Raw genomic sequence first — 14,286 nt, 5'->3', positions numbered from 1 at the left:
ACCCCACTGAGGTGGTCTACAAGGGTCTGCGTCTGGGGGTGCTGAGAGGGGGTAGCAAGTGAATCCAGAGGAAGAAGGGGCAACAAAGGCTGTCTCACCAAGGGGAATGCCTTCCTACTGCATCTGTTTTTCAAATCTCATCTGTAGAGTATTTTTGTCCAAATGTTGACCCAGAAAATCTCCAGTAACAAAAAGACTGTCTTAGACAAAATGTGAGAAGAAAACCACACCATCTCATCGTAATATTTATATATTCCATAGGAAATTCATAGGCCAGAAGGAAATGGAATTGCTCTCTAAAGAAGTTATTTATTTGATATTTCTGAATTCCTTTTGTAATCAGGTTCAGTCACTCTGTCCGTTACTAGGTTGGTGGCATTCCCCGTCCTTTCAACTTTAAAATTCCCCCAAAGTTTGACTCAGGCTTTCTCTGTCTGAGCAGTTGAGCCATCCTTAAATTTGACATTCCTATGTTCTGTTTTGTATTTTCTGAACCGTAAAAGCCCCTGGAAAAGATGCACACACCAGTGGTTAAAACCTGAAGTCAGACTGCCCAAGTTTGAATCCTGGCTCTGTCACTTATTAGCTGTGTGACCTTAGGCAAGTCCCTTGATCATTCTGGGCCTCAGTTTCCTCCTCTGTGAAAGGGAGTCATAACTAGATGCACCTCCTAGGATTGTGGTGTGGATTAAATGAGATAACATGCCCTTAGCACGATGCGTGGCACGTAGCAAACAATCAGTAAGTGACAACTATTGTTATTCTTGTCTCTCCCTTGCTCTTTCCCACCTCCCTTTCATTCCTACCCTCAACTTCGGCTTAAACTTCTCCTCCCACGGCCTCCATGAAACAGACCCTCATCTTATATGGCATGTCTCCCTCCCCTTTCCTCCTGTGTCGATTCAGATTGTGAGCACGTCCAACGCTTCCCAGACAGTCACGTTGGTGTACGTGGTGGGCAATCGGAGCTCCTTCCTCAACGGCACCGTCGCCAGCAGCCTCCTCCGCCAGCTCTCGGCTGAGCTGGTGGGGTTCTACCTCACCTACCCGCCGCTCACCATTGCCGAACGTGAGTATGTCCCCATCTTCATACAGGGACTCTGCCATCTTCCCTGGGGCCTTTCTCCACTTGCAAGCATCCATTGTGCCAGGCTGCACGATAACTTTAGTCCTAAAATGACAACTGAAATATGTGATAAATGGGGACTGAATTGATGACAAGTTTATTACACGTAGAAAAAAAGCCCTTGCTAGGTGCCTGTACCCTTTACGTATCTCTTATCTCATTTAATCCTCACAACTGCCTTAGAAAGGCAGGTGCAAAATTAGCACCATTTTGCAGATGAGAAAACTAAAGTTTGTTGTTTCATAAAATGCCCGCTCTCCCATAGCAGCTAGTGAAACATGGAATCTGGGGTTTGAACCCAAGCAGTCTACCTCTGAGCTTATAATACTGCATGGTAGGGCATGTGTCCTCATGGTAGTCTGGGTTGCTGTGATTTCCCCCACTTCTGCCATTAGTAAATATTCTGGGGCCTTCAGTCCTTGCCCTGGCTATAGAAATAATGCAACTCATTTGCAGTGACACTGTGACTTCCTTGATGAAGTCCTCACAATCTTGTGGCGTCATCTTCCTCTAATGCTTCAGTTATAGAATCCTCGTTACCATACAGCAGACATGGGCTCTGAAGATGATGGAGCCTGTATTTTGTACCCAAACACTTACTTGGTAGCCAAAGGAACTAAAGATCTGTGCTCTTAAATTTAATTGTTGGTACATTTCTCAAGGTCAATAGGCAAGTTTCTAAAAAAAAAACAAAAACAAAACCCCACATATTAGCAAAAGTGTTTCTACCTCCTTCTATGGTTCCTTTTGATATTGTAAATGAATGAGATGATGTGTGTAGGTGTACTTAGCACACAGTAGCCACTCAGAATTTTTTTGAAAGTTTGTTTAATAGCAAGCTTTTGTGAATTGCCACCTAGTAAGGAAAGATAACTGGATTTTATAGAAAAGATGGTATCATAAAAGATGGCATTATATCGCATGGCAGCACATGAAGGATTTATTGTCTTTCATTTTGATATGTTGATAATAACACAGCTAAGATTTATTGAGCATTAACTGTGTGCCAGACACTGTGCTAAGCCCTTTATGTGTACTAACTCTCATGGTCACTACCCCTTTTAGAAATTCGAACTGTTAGTTGCAAGCATTTGGCTGCTAAAACTAGTCCTTCGTATTGGAAAAATTCATTCAAGGGATAATCTTCCTAAAAATGGTAGTGATGGTTAGATAATTTTTAAAGAGAAAGCTATAGCTAAGACCGATTCTAGCTGTGAGTCTTGATAATGAAGATGTTCCACTTAAGATGGTTTTCATGGAAAAACTGAAAGAGCAGAAATCCATAAACCCTAAAAAAACTCTTCATCTGAAAGTAAGCTCTTTACTGAGTATTTTCATTTTCTGAATAGCAAGATAGTTTTCGCCTGTATGTTGTAGAGCTCCTAAGAATGATAAAGCAGGATTTAGCCGCTTCATATTTTGTCACCTATGTTCATTTCCCTTAACAATATTTACATATAAAACCTGTGAAAGCAATTCGATGTGTTTCTTATTTGTTTTAGCACTGGAATATCCCAACCTTGACATATCAGAAACAACCAGAGACTATTGGGTAATTACAGGTAATCTTTTATTTTATTTCCCCTTTCACCCTATCAGATTGGTTTGTTTTTTTAAAAGTGCATGTAAAAAAAAAGAAAGAAAAAAAACTAAAAAAAAATAAAACTGCATGTTATTTAGTGATAGGATTGGCATCCTTTTTTGGTCCTGTCCTATAAGTCAAGGAATTACTTCCACAGGTTCAGGAGTAGGTGGAATAAACTGAAATAAGAAAAGGCATCACACTGAAGATGAATATTGTGAGGTGAGTGCAAAAGTAATTGCGGTTTTTGCAATTATTTTTAACCTTGTAAACTGCAGTTACTTTTGCACCAACCTAATAGATAAGGAATTGAAAATAGTAGGCTGCAAAGTCCCACACAGTGGCGTCCTCTTTGCACAAAGTGGGCTGCTCAGAAGGTACAGCGTGAACCTGTGCACATCCAGGCGTGTCCATGTGAATGGTTGCCTGTCTGTTTAAAGGTAGCCTTTCTGCCCTGCCCTACGCAATCCCAGTGAAAGTCAAAGGAATGCCAGGCCTGCACTTTCCTTTCTCCCCTGGCATGAGGCCCACACCCACACTAATCCTGGCACAGCCCAGGCGTGTCCTGAGAGTGAGGGCGGATGGAAGTAGAAGGGTGTTGTGGTGGCATTTTCTTTTTTTTTCCTTGACATTTCCCAACTGAGCTTTATGAAGCAGCAAAACAAAAGTTCTTGGTTGTGTTTTTCAAAAACCAGACAGTAGCTCTAAAAATCAGAGAAGCAAGGATTGGAAGCAAAGAGAGAAGCCAGGTGTTTATAGGAAGAAAAGTGACCAGTCCAGCCATACAAGGAAGGGACAAGAAGGAGAAGGTATTAGTCTGTTAGCGCTGCTGTAAGAAAGTACCACAGACTGGGGGGGTGCGGTGGGGGGAGTATCAACAACAGGAATTTATTTTCTCACAATTCTAGAGGCTGGAGGTCCAATATCAAGGTATTAACAGGGTTGGTTTCTTCTGAGGTCTCTCTCCTTGGCTTGCAGATGGCCGTCTTTCCTATGTGTCTTCATATGGTCTTCCCTTGTGTGTGTGTCTGTATCTTAATTTCTAAGGACACCAGTCATATTGGATTAGGGCCCACTCATATGCTCTCATTGTACCTTAATTGCCTTTTTAAAGATCGCCTCCAAATACAGTCCCATTCTGTGGTACTGGGGTTAGGATTTCAACATCAGAAATTTGGGAGGACACAATTCAGTCCTGGGCAAGCATGTCCATCTGAAACCTATCCTTCTTCCTTCCCCATCTCCTCCATCACGTGCTGTCCCAAACAAGCTGTAGGTAGGTTGCTGCATAAATACCAACAGAGCAGCACACACTCCTGCTGGATGAGACCTACTCAAAACCTCTCCTAGACTGCAGAAAATGGCATTTCTTTCTCCCCTGCAGAGCCATGGATATGCAGAGATGATATTACCTGCCAAGAAGACAAACTAAAGAAATGTGTTTAGAAAGAAAAAAAAATCACAGCGTTTATGCCCGAGAGAGACAATGCTAACCCAGCAACACGTTTTTGAAGCCAGCAAGTTATGTACCATTTACAAAATCATGATTCCTTCACCAGAAATGCTGCTTTTTAACTTGCAGACATTTTCCCCCTTCTATTGACTTTAAAAGGTTTCTATCAAATAGTAATAATACACCACTCCTAAACGTGAGCTGTCCTACGATAGACAACCTCCCGTTTCCTCCTTTCCCCCGTGTACCTGTGCTCGCCCTGCCGCTGCTGTAGGGACATAACCTCAACAAAAAGCTCCACACATGGTCTTCTTTTCAGGATTCTCCTGGAACTTAACCCCTGCCCCTCACCTATGTAACCCGCATTTGTTACTGCTCTTATGTCTGCTGGCGATCAGAGTAAACAGTGGCCTCCATCACTGTGTTTGGGGCTTTGGGGATCTGTGAATGCTTGGGGGAACCGAAACCAGCCTCAGGGTGAACCCTCCTTCCTTCCCTTTGGCTCATGACCATTTTCTCACCCCGGGGGCAGCCACCACCAACCTTTTTCCGTTATTTACAGAAGTGGGAGATTGGAAACTGAGAGGACAGGAAAGCTTTGTTCATCCTGTTTAAACGTCCAGTCCCTTGAATAACCACTGCCTTTTACTCCAGGCATTCATTACGGGCACCCCAACTTCTGCTGATTGCTAAGAGCCCAGAGGATTAGGGGCAACTTTCCTTTCTGTAGTTTGACATGTGTTCATCTGTTTCCCCCCTAAACTTATATTAAATATATTTTTGTGTGCTCTACACTTCCCCCGCCCCCTGCCCTGAATGCGGGTCTCTCTTTGGTGAAACTGCATGACTGAGGGTGAGTCCTGCAGTCCCTCATTACACGGAACCCAGGGGCGACCCTGCTGTCCACGGATCCTGCTGTCAGGCAGGGCAGAGATGTACAGGCTTAAGAGTGCAGCCTGATAAAGGTGAGAGCCCATCTGAAGTTTGAAATCTGTCTTTATTTCACCCACTGGAGTTCTTTGGCTAGCAAAGAAGGGGACACATTTGAACAAAAACAACAAGTGCCTTACAGCACTGTGGTTCTTCACCACGGCACAATCAGGAGTAGATTACGATTCCTGTGTTGTCAGATGAGGAACCAGAGCCCAAAGGAACTAAGTGACTTGCCCAAGAATACTCAGTAAAAAGGAGCCACGATTCAAACCCAGACCCCTGACTCCCACCCCCAGCTCTGCCTCCTAAGGACACATTCTCTTCGCAAATAAAGCAATGATGCCTGTGGGAACTGTCCAGGTGCTGATTTTGTGTAACTCTGGGAGGTTCCCATGGCCTTCTACATGTCCCCCCTTAATTTTCAAAATTATAGTAAAATACACATACCATGCAATTTACAAATTTAACCATTTTAAGTGTATGATTCAGTGACATCAAGTACATTCACAGTGTTGTACAACTGTCACCACTATCTATTTCTAGAATGTTTTCATCACCTGGGGGCTTTGACTATCCCTTTTTCTGATGTCTGCCCTTGAATCATCACTGGGGTTCCCATAAAGTAACCAAGGATGATGTCCCCTGATGTCCTGTGTCCCCTCTCCCTCATGTCCAGTGGTCAGGAGAGGCCACCTTAAAGGCAATCCTTTAGCAGATGGTTGTATAAGTTTATTAGAGGGGCATCATTGAGCCAGCAAGAACATGAGCTGTCCTATTCGGGAGAGAGTGTAGCCTATGTCAGAGAGGATTCCAGGGGGACTCTGGGGCACCTGCCACAGTGGAAACAGTGCAGGAGCATTTTATCTTTGTTGGCAGGAATTCTGCTGACAAGTGAGCTGGGAGTTCCTCACAAGGGCCCTAGAAAGAGAGCTGCTTTAAATCCTCTTTGGGGATTATTTGGCATTTCTGGCTTCAAAGAAGTAATTCCTGAGACTCAGCTATGGGTTTTATTTCTCTCTTGATCAGTTTGAACATTATTCTGTATCTCCTTGTTGTCAGTTGCTTGCTCCGGCCCTGTGTAGAATGCCATCATAACAACACATTCTTTATATCCAGGCTATTTCCATAGCTCAGTAGATGAGTGGGATTAATGATCTTTGGTGGGACTGTGGTAGAACAAACTCAATTAAATGAAAAATCTTGTGAATTTTGGGTTCTTGAAGATGACAATTGTTTTTAGCATTTTTTATTTCACGGATGGCTGTGTTTAATGGCAGTATTTGTGTTTTTTTTGGGGGAAGTGTGCTTCCCCAGGGACTTGGAGGAAGGACTGGACTTTTGGGATTAACAGCAAAAGGCAGTCACCCCATAGTAAGTGGTCGCTCTGGTCCTAGCCCTAATGTTCATTAAAATCCTCCTCCATGCACTAACCATTGCCTGGAATTCCATCATCAACACCATACCTGTTGATGACAGGTACCCTGGTGTAGATGAAGCACAGCAGTGGCGGAGGGATGGAACGAGAGAAGTTTCATTTATCTTCCATCACCAGACACTGTGCTAAGCTGCTTTCTACACCTTGTCTTGTTTCAACCTTAGAGCCCATTAGGAATATATTTGCTGCGATGTAGGTCGTCTTCTTCCCTTTATATAAAGACTTGGACTTGGGGCTGGTTGTTTGCCTAAAGTTTCACAATTGGCAAGAGCCCAGTCTTTCTATTACTCTGTCCTACTCTCAAATGGAAGAGTACCTGAGAAGCCCTGGGTGACATTTGTGGTAGCTCTCAAAAGGACCCCACACAGGAGGGAGGGATGATGACCTTAACAGGTATACGAGACCATGTTGCAGGATGGAGCTCAGATTCCACAGCAAAGCTATTGAAAAGGAAAAATAAAAATGAAAAAGACTAGCCCTGAGTCAGGACTTATAAGTGGTAACCAGCAAAAACCCAATTAGCCATACCTATAGCTGGGCTGCATTCAAATATGGACTCTTTAACAACACTTATAATCTTCAGTGAGGTTTGGACTTAATACCGCAGCATTAGACATGTAACATCTCGTGGAGGAGAGAGCCCAGGCTTTGGAGTTACACAGGCTTAGGTTTAAACCCTGACTTGGCTGGTTACTAGCTGTGACCGTAGACAAGTCACTTCATGTTTCACCATCATAACACGTGGATAGTGATTTCTAACTCCTGGGGCTGACGTGAGGGTAAAGCGGGATAAGGATGGCAAATCCCTAACGTGAGGTAGGGTCCATGGCGCTTTGTGGCTGGTGCAGGGCCGGTGGTGGTCGTGGTTCCTGAGTCAGCAGGGAGTCTGTCCTCTGAGCAGCCTCTCTGCCTTCTTACCTCCACAGTGCTGCAGGGTGTGGACAATTCGCTAGTGGGCCTACACAACCAGAGCTTCGCCCGGGTCATGGAGCAGCGCCTGGCCCAGCTGTTCATGATGTCCCAGCAGCAAGGTCGGCGGTTTAAACGGGCCACCACCCTGGGAAGCTACACTGTGCAGGTGAGTGTGCACGAAGCCACTGGGGTCTTCTAATAAATGTGGGGGGCTGTGCTGCCTGAGACTAAGTAATCATGCTGTGTGCAAAGGAGCACCTACACCACAAACTGAGCAAGCCATTTACTCAACACTGCTTGTAGGGCTCAGGAGGCATGACATCAGAATCAGGAAGGAGGGGGAGAGTTAGCTATTCCCCCGGCAGTCTCACTACTACATTATGAGGAAAGGAGGTCTCGGAACAAATTCTGCACATGTACACATATTTATTCAACAAAAAGTTATAAGTAAGCAGGCACAAACTACTCTCTAACCTGTTCTGGAGGCTGGATGAAGTCCCAGCTCTCGGTGCCGCCAGGTCCTCTCACCACCACTGCTGTGAATGGCAGATGCACCCATCGGTATTCCAGGTGCAGGATTCTGTTATTTTTATTTAGTCGTTTTTAACAAACAAAGCCCTCCAAGTTGATAATGGACACATGACCACACAGGGATTTAGGCTAGGGAGCCACAGCAGATACCGTTGGTGCTCTTCCCAAATTCCCTTACTATTTCTCTCAGTACCTATGGAACAACAACAGCTATCATGTTTCCCCAAAAGTAAGACCTAGCCGGACGATCAGGTCTTATATAAGACCGGGTATTATATTATATTAAAAATCCGGTTTTATATTATAGTAAAATAAGACTATGCATATTAATTTTTATCTTATATTATATATATATTAGACTATCTTACATTAATTTTTGCTCCAAAAGACGCATTAGAGCTGATTATCCGGCTAGGTCTTATTTTCAGGGAAACGCAGTACCTCGGAATCTTTATTGAAGGGCTGCTTTTGAGATGCCACAACCCACTTTGCCCACGCCACGGCTAGCCAGACGTGCCTGGGAATTAACCAGTGTTGGGGGTCTAAATACCCCAGCTCCCTTGTCTCTTGGTGAGGAGAATTCTGAAATGGGTATTTTAGATCGTTTCTAGAGCTTCCCCACGGAATTAAGCTTTAGTTACCCACTGTGGTAACCATCTTAATAACGTACCTTTTGTTACCTCCCTTCCCACCTTTGTATCACCTACTCGTCCTCCTTTCAGTTCCTTGCACCTCCCAAATAAACTGCAAGCACTCAACTCTTCTGCGTCTACTTCTAAGGAACCTAACGGAAGACAGTGGACATCTCCAAGATGGGGGCTGTAAGCCTCAAGATTCTTTATCAAGTTCGAGCAAGAGTGGGAATGTCTCTAGAAGCTTCTAGCCAATCCACATATCTTGAATACCACTAATTTCACCAAATGAAATTTCACCATTTCTAATATCTGTTATGCTAATTAATAAAACTCAGATGAGCAAGATAACAAATTACAGATGTGCTCCTGGTAGGTGCCTTTGGAGGGGGCTTCCTAATTGGAATCCAGCCCACTGCCCCTGGGGTGTGAACTCCTCCCTGGTAACTGACCACAACAAGGGTGTAACTTAACCCAAACACACATGCATAGAATCACACTACCTAAGAGTAGGTGTTTTAAAGGAAATTACAAGCATGACCGTAATCTGTCTGCAGATTGTGTCCCCAGGTAGTCTTGAAAGTACAAATAACCTATCTTCTCGAGCACATTTTCCTGCTTGAGTCAGCATCATGCCCCTGAGGGAGATTGCAGGTCACCCATTCACAGCGAATTTGGTCCCTCACCCCAGTGGCTGTTGGTTTGGTTCTAACTGTCTTTGTAGGCTGGGCCAGCCTCATCCGGAGGTAAAGTGACGGTTAATTTACCATGCCCGGTTTGTGATTTCCCTTCTGCGGGTTCCATGTGGGCCCTGTAATTCACACTTCTCCACACAACAGAAAAGAAGCTGCTCCGATGACAGTGAAATGGGATTTGCCTCAGCTGAAGGGGGAGGGAGGGACCATGCTACAATCCTGGTGGGATTAGTAGAGCTAAAAATCTAACAACATTCTACGTGTTGGAAAGGGCCCAGTGAGAGGTTCTCTCTCTCTTTTTTCCCCCGCATACTCAGTGTGCTTGGCCCCTGGTAGTTGCCAGGAAAGTCTGACGGAAGCAAATAGGGGTTTATTACTGCAAATCCCTAATTTACAGAGGCTGTAGATCACTTTTAACCTCACCCTTGGAGAAATCTTGCTAAGAAGGATTTGCTAATCAATTGAAATCGAAATTATTAGATATTTGAAAGCTCATTCACCTTCTGTCTGGTTGCGCTAACATGTTCTCCACCTCCTCTCCCGTGAGGAACAGGAAAAACGTGCCCAAGGTTTCCAAGTAAAATTCACTCCACATAGCTTATATCATCCTTCCACATGGAAGCCTTTCTTTTGGGATCAGATAATTTTAAAAGATGAGACACCTTCATGAACATGGAGATTTAGGTATCTAGAATTTAGAGATATTTCTCTAGTAGATGTATTTGGGTCCGAAGAAGAAATACATATGAGCAATACACATTTTTAAAGGTTTAATGCAGTGTGTCGTCAAAGGAATGCAAGTTTTAACTACCATAACATGATGCCATTTTCACTTACCAAAGACATAAAATGGTACTATCCAGTGTTGATGCGGATGGAGGAAAATGAGCACTTTCAAACCCAGTAAACGGGCATGACCTACCTGGAAGGCAAGTGAGTGCTCTAGACAAGCGCCTTTCAGATGGTCACAAAGTTACTGCTCAAATTCATTTCGAAGAAATAGAAGTGAACACAAAGATGAAGGGTGAGAGCAGTGTTTCTGAGACAGTGTCCAGAAAATGGTCCTCTAAGATGCCCTGAGGCAAAGCGGCTCTCTGGCCAAATCAGTTTGGGTAAGGCTGCATCCTGTAGCCTCTTCTTGATGACTCCCAAAGTACTGGCATGTCAAAGACTCTAAAAAGACCCGCAGTTTAAAAAATCTCCTCAATTTTGTTCAACATATTATATGGTTTCTAAATTTAGATGCCAGAGAGACTCTTGTTTTTAGTAATATGTACATTTCCCCAACATTTGATTATGAATATTTTCATTCACAGAAAAGTTGAAAAAGTAATATAGTAAACACCCATATATTCACCATCCAGGTTCTACAGTTACTATGTTACTGTTTTACATTTGATAACATATATCATTTCCACACCATAGATCAGTTTGGACTGTTCTAGAACTTTATGTAAATGGAATCCTACAGTATATTCCCTTTTGTATAAAGCTTTTTTGATTCAGTATAGTGTTTTTGAGATTCCTCCATGTTGATTCAGCAGTTTATTCCTTTTTATTGCTGAACAATGTTCCTTTGTATAATTATACTACAGTTTATATATTCTTCTGTTGAGGAACACCTGGGCTTTTTCCAATTTTTAGCTATTATAAACAAAGCGTTTCGGGCTTTTGATGCTTTTTTGCATTTTCAAATTTTCTGTAATGAATATGTGTAACTTGTACAGCTTGGAAAAGCAACAAAGGTTATTTTAGAAAAAGAACTTTGAATCTCCAGGTATGGCTGTTAACAGAATCTTTTGAATTACAAACATATAAGTTCACTTTTTTTTCCTCTCCAGCATTTGCAGGAATTTGAAATTAGAAATCTTGTTTGAGAATAACCTAACATGCCCTGAATTAATGTGGAGGCCTATTTTCAAATGAGGCCAGAGTTCTCTGGAGGCTGGAAGACATCACCATTTCAGCGTTTTCTTCTCTAGTGTCACACTGTGCTTTCCAGATGTCCATATTTTCAGAACCTTTTTCTCCTCCCTGGCTCTCCCTCCGGTGATGGCAGGGCTCCTTGAGGTTGTGGTGATACAGAGGTACATTAAAGTGGACGTCTAAAATATACCCTGTGGGTCCGCTTGGCCACGGAAGGCTTCGGCACTCGGGAGAGAACTGTGGATCGCATGGGTCTTTGCAAGTTGTCCTATAAACATGGCCTCTTTTTTTCCAAAAGATGGTGAAGATGCAGCGGGTGCCGGGACCCAAGGACCCAGCGGAGCTGACTTACTACACCTTGTACAACGGGAAGCCTCTGCTGGGGACTGCGGCTGCCAAGATTCTAAGCACCATTGACTCCCAGAGGATGGCCTTGACCCTGCATCACGTTGTCCTTCTGCAAGCTGACCGTAAGGGCAGAGCCTTTCCACTCATTATTTTTAACACTATTCAATGTTTCCTGCACGTCAAAGTGATTCCCCAAACTCTTGTTAATGAACTGAGAGCTAAACGTATTTTTGTTCTGGAAGGTTCTCAAATCAATCAGCTGTTTCCTGTGTTGTTTGAAGCACTAGGCTTTGGTCAAGGGATATGTTTTGGATATTAGAATGACGGTAACAATATCGTTTTGCCCCAAGTCCTACCCATTTTTCCTCCTCAGTATATATAGTCTAGTGAATAGCTAGAAAAATCACCATTGCTGAGATCATATTTGTCTGCTGGGGAACGAAAGATCATTTGATTCAGTAAGCAATTATAGAGTCCTACAGGAACTGTGCTTGGTGTTGGAGGACATACAGAAGTGGGTAAGACCCCGGTCCTTGGCCTCAAGGAGCAAAGAGGAAGTTAATGTAAACACAAAGGACGGGACTGCAGGACAATGCTACCAGGAGGCTGTGTGATACAGGAGTTGACAGAAGGGGCATCCAGAAACAGTGAACAGAGAAAGGATATTAAAAACAATAGCTGCTTATTTGAGTATGGTCCCCCGAGCAGCTACTGCGCTCATTGCATTACATAGATTTTTCTCACTTTCTCCTCTCATTGGGGCAGCTTGATTCAGCTCCAAATTACAGATGAGAAAACCGAAGCTCAGAAAAGTTTACTAACTTGCTCTGTATCACAGAACTTAGGTCACCAAGATATGAAGTTGGATCTGCGTGACTTGAGATGTGTGTTCTTAACTGTATTACATGCTAAGATTTCAGCAGAGGGAGAGGAAAGGTGTATATTCCAGAAAGAGGGAGGAGCATGAGAAAAAGAATGCAAATGAAAAGTACCAGATGCTCTTGAAAAACAAGGAATTCAAATTGCCTGGAGTACAGAAACACGAGGAGTTAATAGGATTAGAGGTATATTGCTTGGGAGAGTCAGGCCTTGGGTGGCTGGGGAAGGAGATTGATTTTACATGATGTGACTGGCTATGGGGGGGCTGCTGGAGATTTCTGAGCAGGGGAGAAGTGTCATTGGAACGACCCATTATTTCGGGAGGTTAATGTGTCAGCAGTCACTGGAGGGGCACATGGGAGATACTATGCATGGGTTACTGTAATAGAAAGGGAGAAGTTGATGATGCAGAAGAGAGAGATGAGAATGGTAAGAGTGAAGTCCTTCAGTGGATGAAGGTCAGACTCAGCGAGGAGTGGCTCATACTTTTGCACTGGGAGGGAAGCAGAGTATGGCGTGTGGGTGCCAGTTAAGTGGTACGTTTGGTAATGAAACATAAGGATATTTTCTGTGACTGTTTCTGCTTTCTCAGGGCATGATGGAGTGAAGCTGGCAGCTGAGGATGAGGTTGTGTATGGGGTATTTGATCCAGGGTGCAGTGGTACACACTGAGAATCAGCAAACTGATTGGAGAAATACCATAAGATTGGCAGGGCTTCCCTCCTCCTTGGGTTTCACTGCTATGTCCTAAGCATTTCTTCTATCCTTTCAAAACCCCAGATCCTTTGAAGTGGCCCCCTCCCTCCTCACTGCAGTCCCCTCTAGGTCCCCAGATGACCCCTGCCCTTCATTGGGGATCTTTATCTGGCTCATTGTCTTCCCCTCCTCTAATTTGACCCATCGGTTCCGTGGCCCCCTCACTTCTGCTCTAGGCCTTGTGGTACTTGGGAGGGACCAGAAAGGGGAGAGCTGGCTTTATTTAGAGCAAGAGGTGAATGGAGTATCAGGAGGAGTGCTTGAGACTAAGGGGACTTTGCTAATCGTGGTTGATGGGGAACAGAGCACAGGTAGGAGAGAGATCATATGAGATTAGAAGATGCATAGAATCTTCTGGAAATGAGAGTCCAAGAATCATCAAGGGGTGACCCAGAGGCTTAACTACAATTCAGAGAGCCAGGATCCAGACCCTGTTCTGCCTGACTCCAGAGCTGCTATCCCTCAACTTCCTTTCTTTGTTTCCTTCAGATCCACTTGGTCATCTCAGTTCCCTTCTATAGTCACCCACAGAGCTATTTCCTTTTCTCCCTTTCATCATTATTTCCTCTTAGACTTTGTAGGTGCTTCTCAAATGACTCAACCTCAGTCATTTTGCCATTAATGTACTATCCACAGTGTAATTAGAGTCATTGTAATAACACATGGATTCTGATCTTACATCTACTCCTTTTAAAATTATTTTTTCATGTCTGTTTGCCATTTGTATGTCCTTTTTAGAAAAATGTCTCTTCATGTCCTCTGCCCATTTTTTAATTGGGTTGTTTGCTTTTTTAGAGTTGAGTTGAGTGAGTTTTTTATAAATTTGGGATATTAACCCCTTATCGGATATATCATGGGCAAATATCTTCTCCCATTCAGTAGGATCCCTTTTTGTTTTATTGATGGCTTCCTTTGCTGAGAAAAAACTTTTAGTTTGATGCAATCCCACATGTTTAATTTTTCTCTTACTTCCCTTGCCCGAAGGGATATATAAGTAAAAATCTTACTCCGGGTAATGTCTGTAAACTTTCTTCCCATATTTTCTTCTAGAAATTTTATAGTTTCAGATCTTACATTT

General features: G+C 43.5%; 1 protein-coding gene across 1 annotated transcript in view; it reads left to right on the top strand.

Annotated features, from left to right (window-relative positions):
* Positions 1-14,286, top strand: part of KIAA1549L (KIAA1549 like) — a 256,683-nt gene that overhangs the window by 159,228 nt on the left and 83,169 nt on the right. The window contains 4 exon segments of the mRNA XM_033119928.1: positions 907-1,069; positions 2,629-2,688; positions 7,456-7,607; positions 11,524-11,695. Coding sequence (XP_032975819.1) covers positions 907-1,069; positions 2,629-2,688; positions 7,456-7,607; positions 11,524-11,695 — 547 coding nt within the window.

Source organism: Rhinolophus ferrumequinum, chromosome 11 (assembly GCF_004115265.2).
Source record: "Rhinolophus ferrumequinum isolate MPI-CBG mRhiFer1 chromosome 11, mRhiFer1_v1.p, whole genome shotgun sequence".
In the NCBI taxonomy this organism is placed as follows: Eukaryota; Metazoa; Chordata; class Mammalia; order Chiroptera; family Rhinolophidae; genus Rhinolophus; species Rhinolophus ferrumequinum.
Note: the sequence above shows the minus strand (reverse complement) of the source record. Positions and strands in the feature narration are given on the sequence as shown.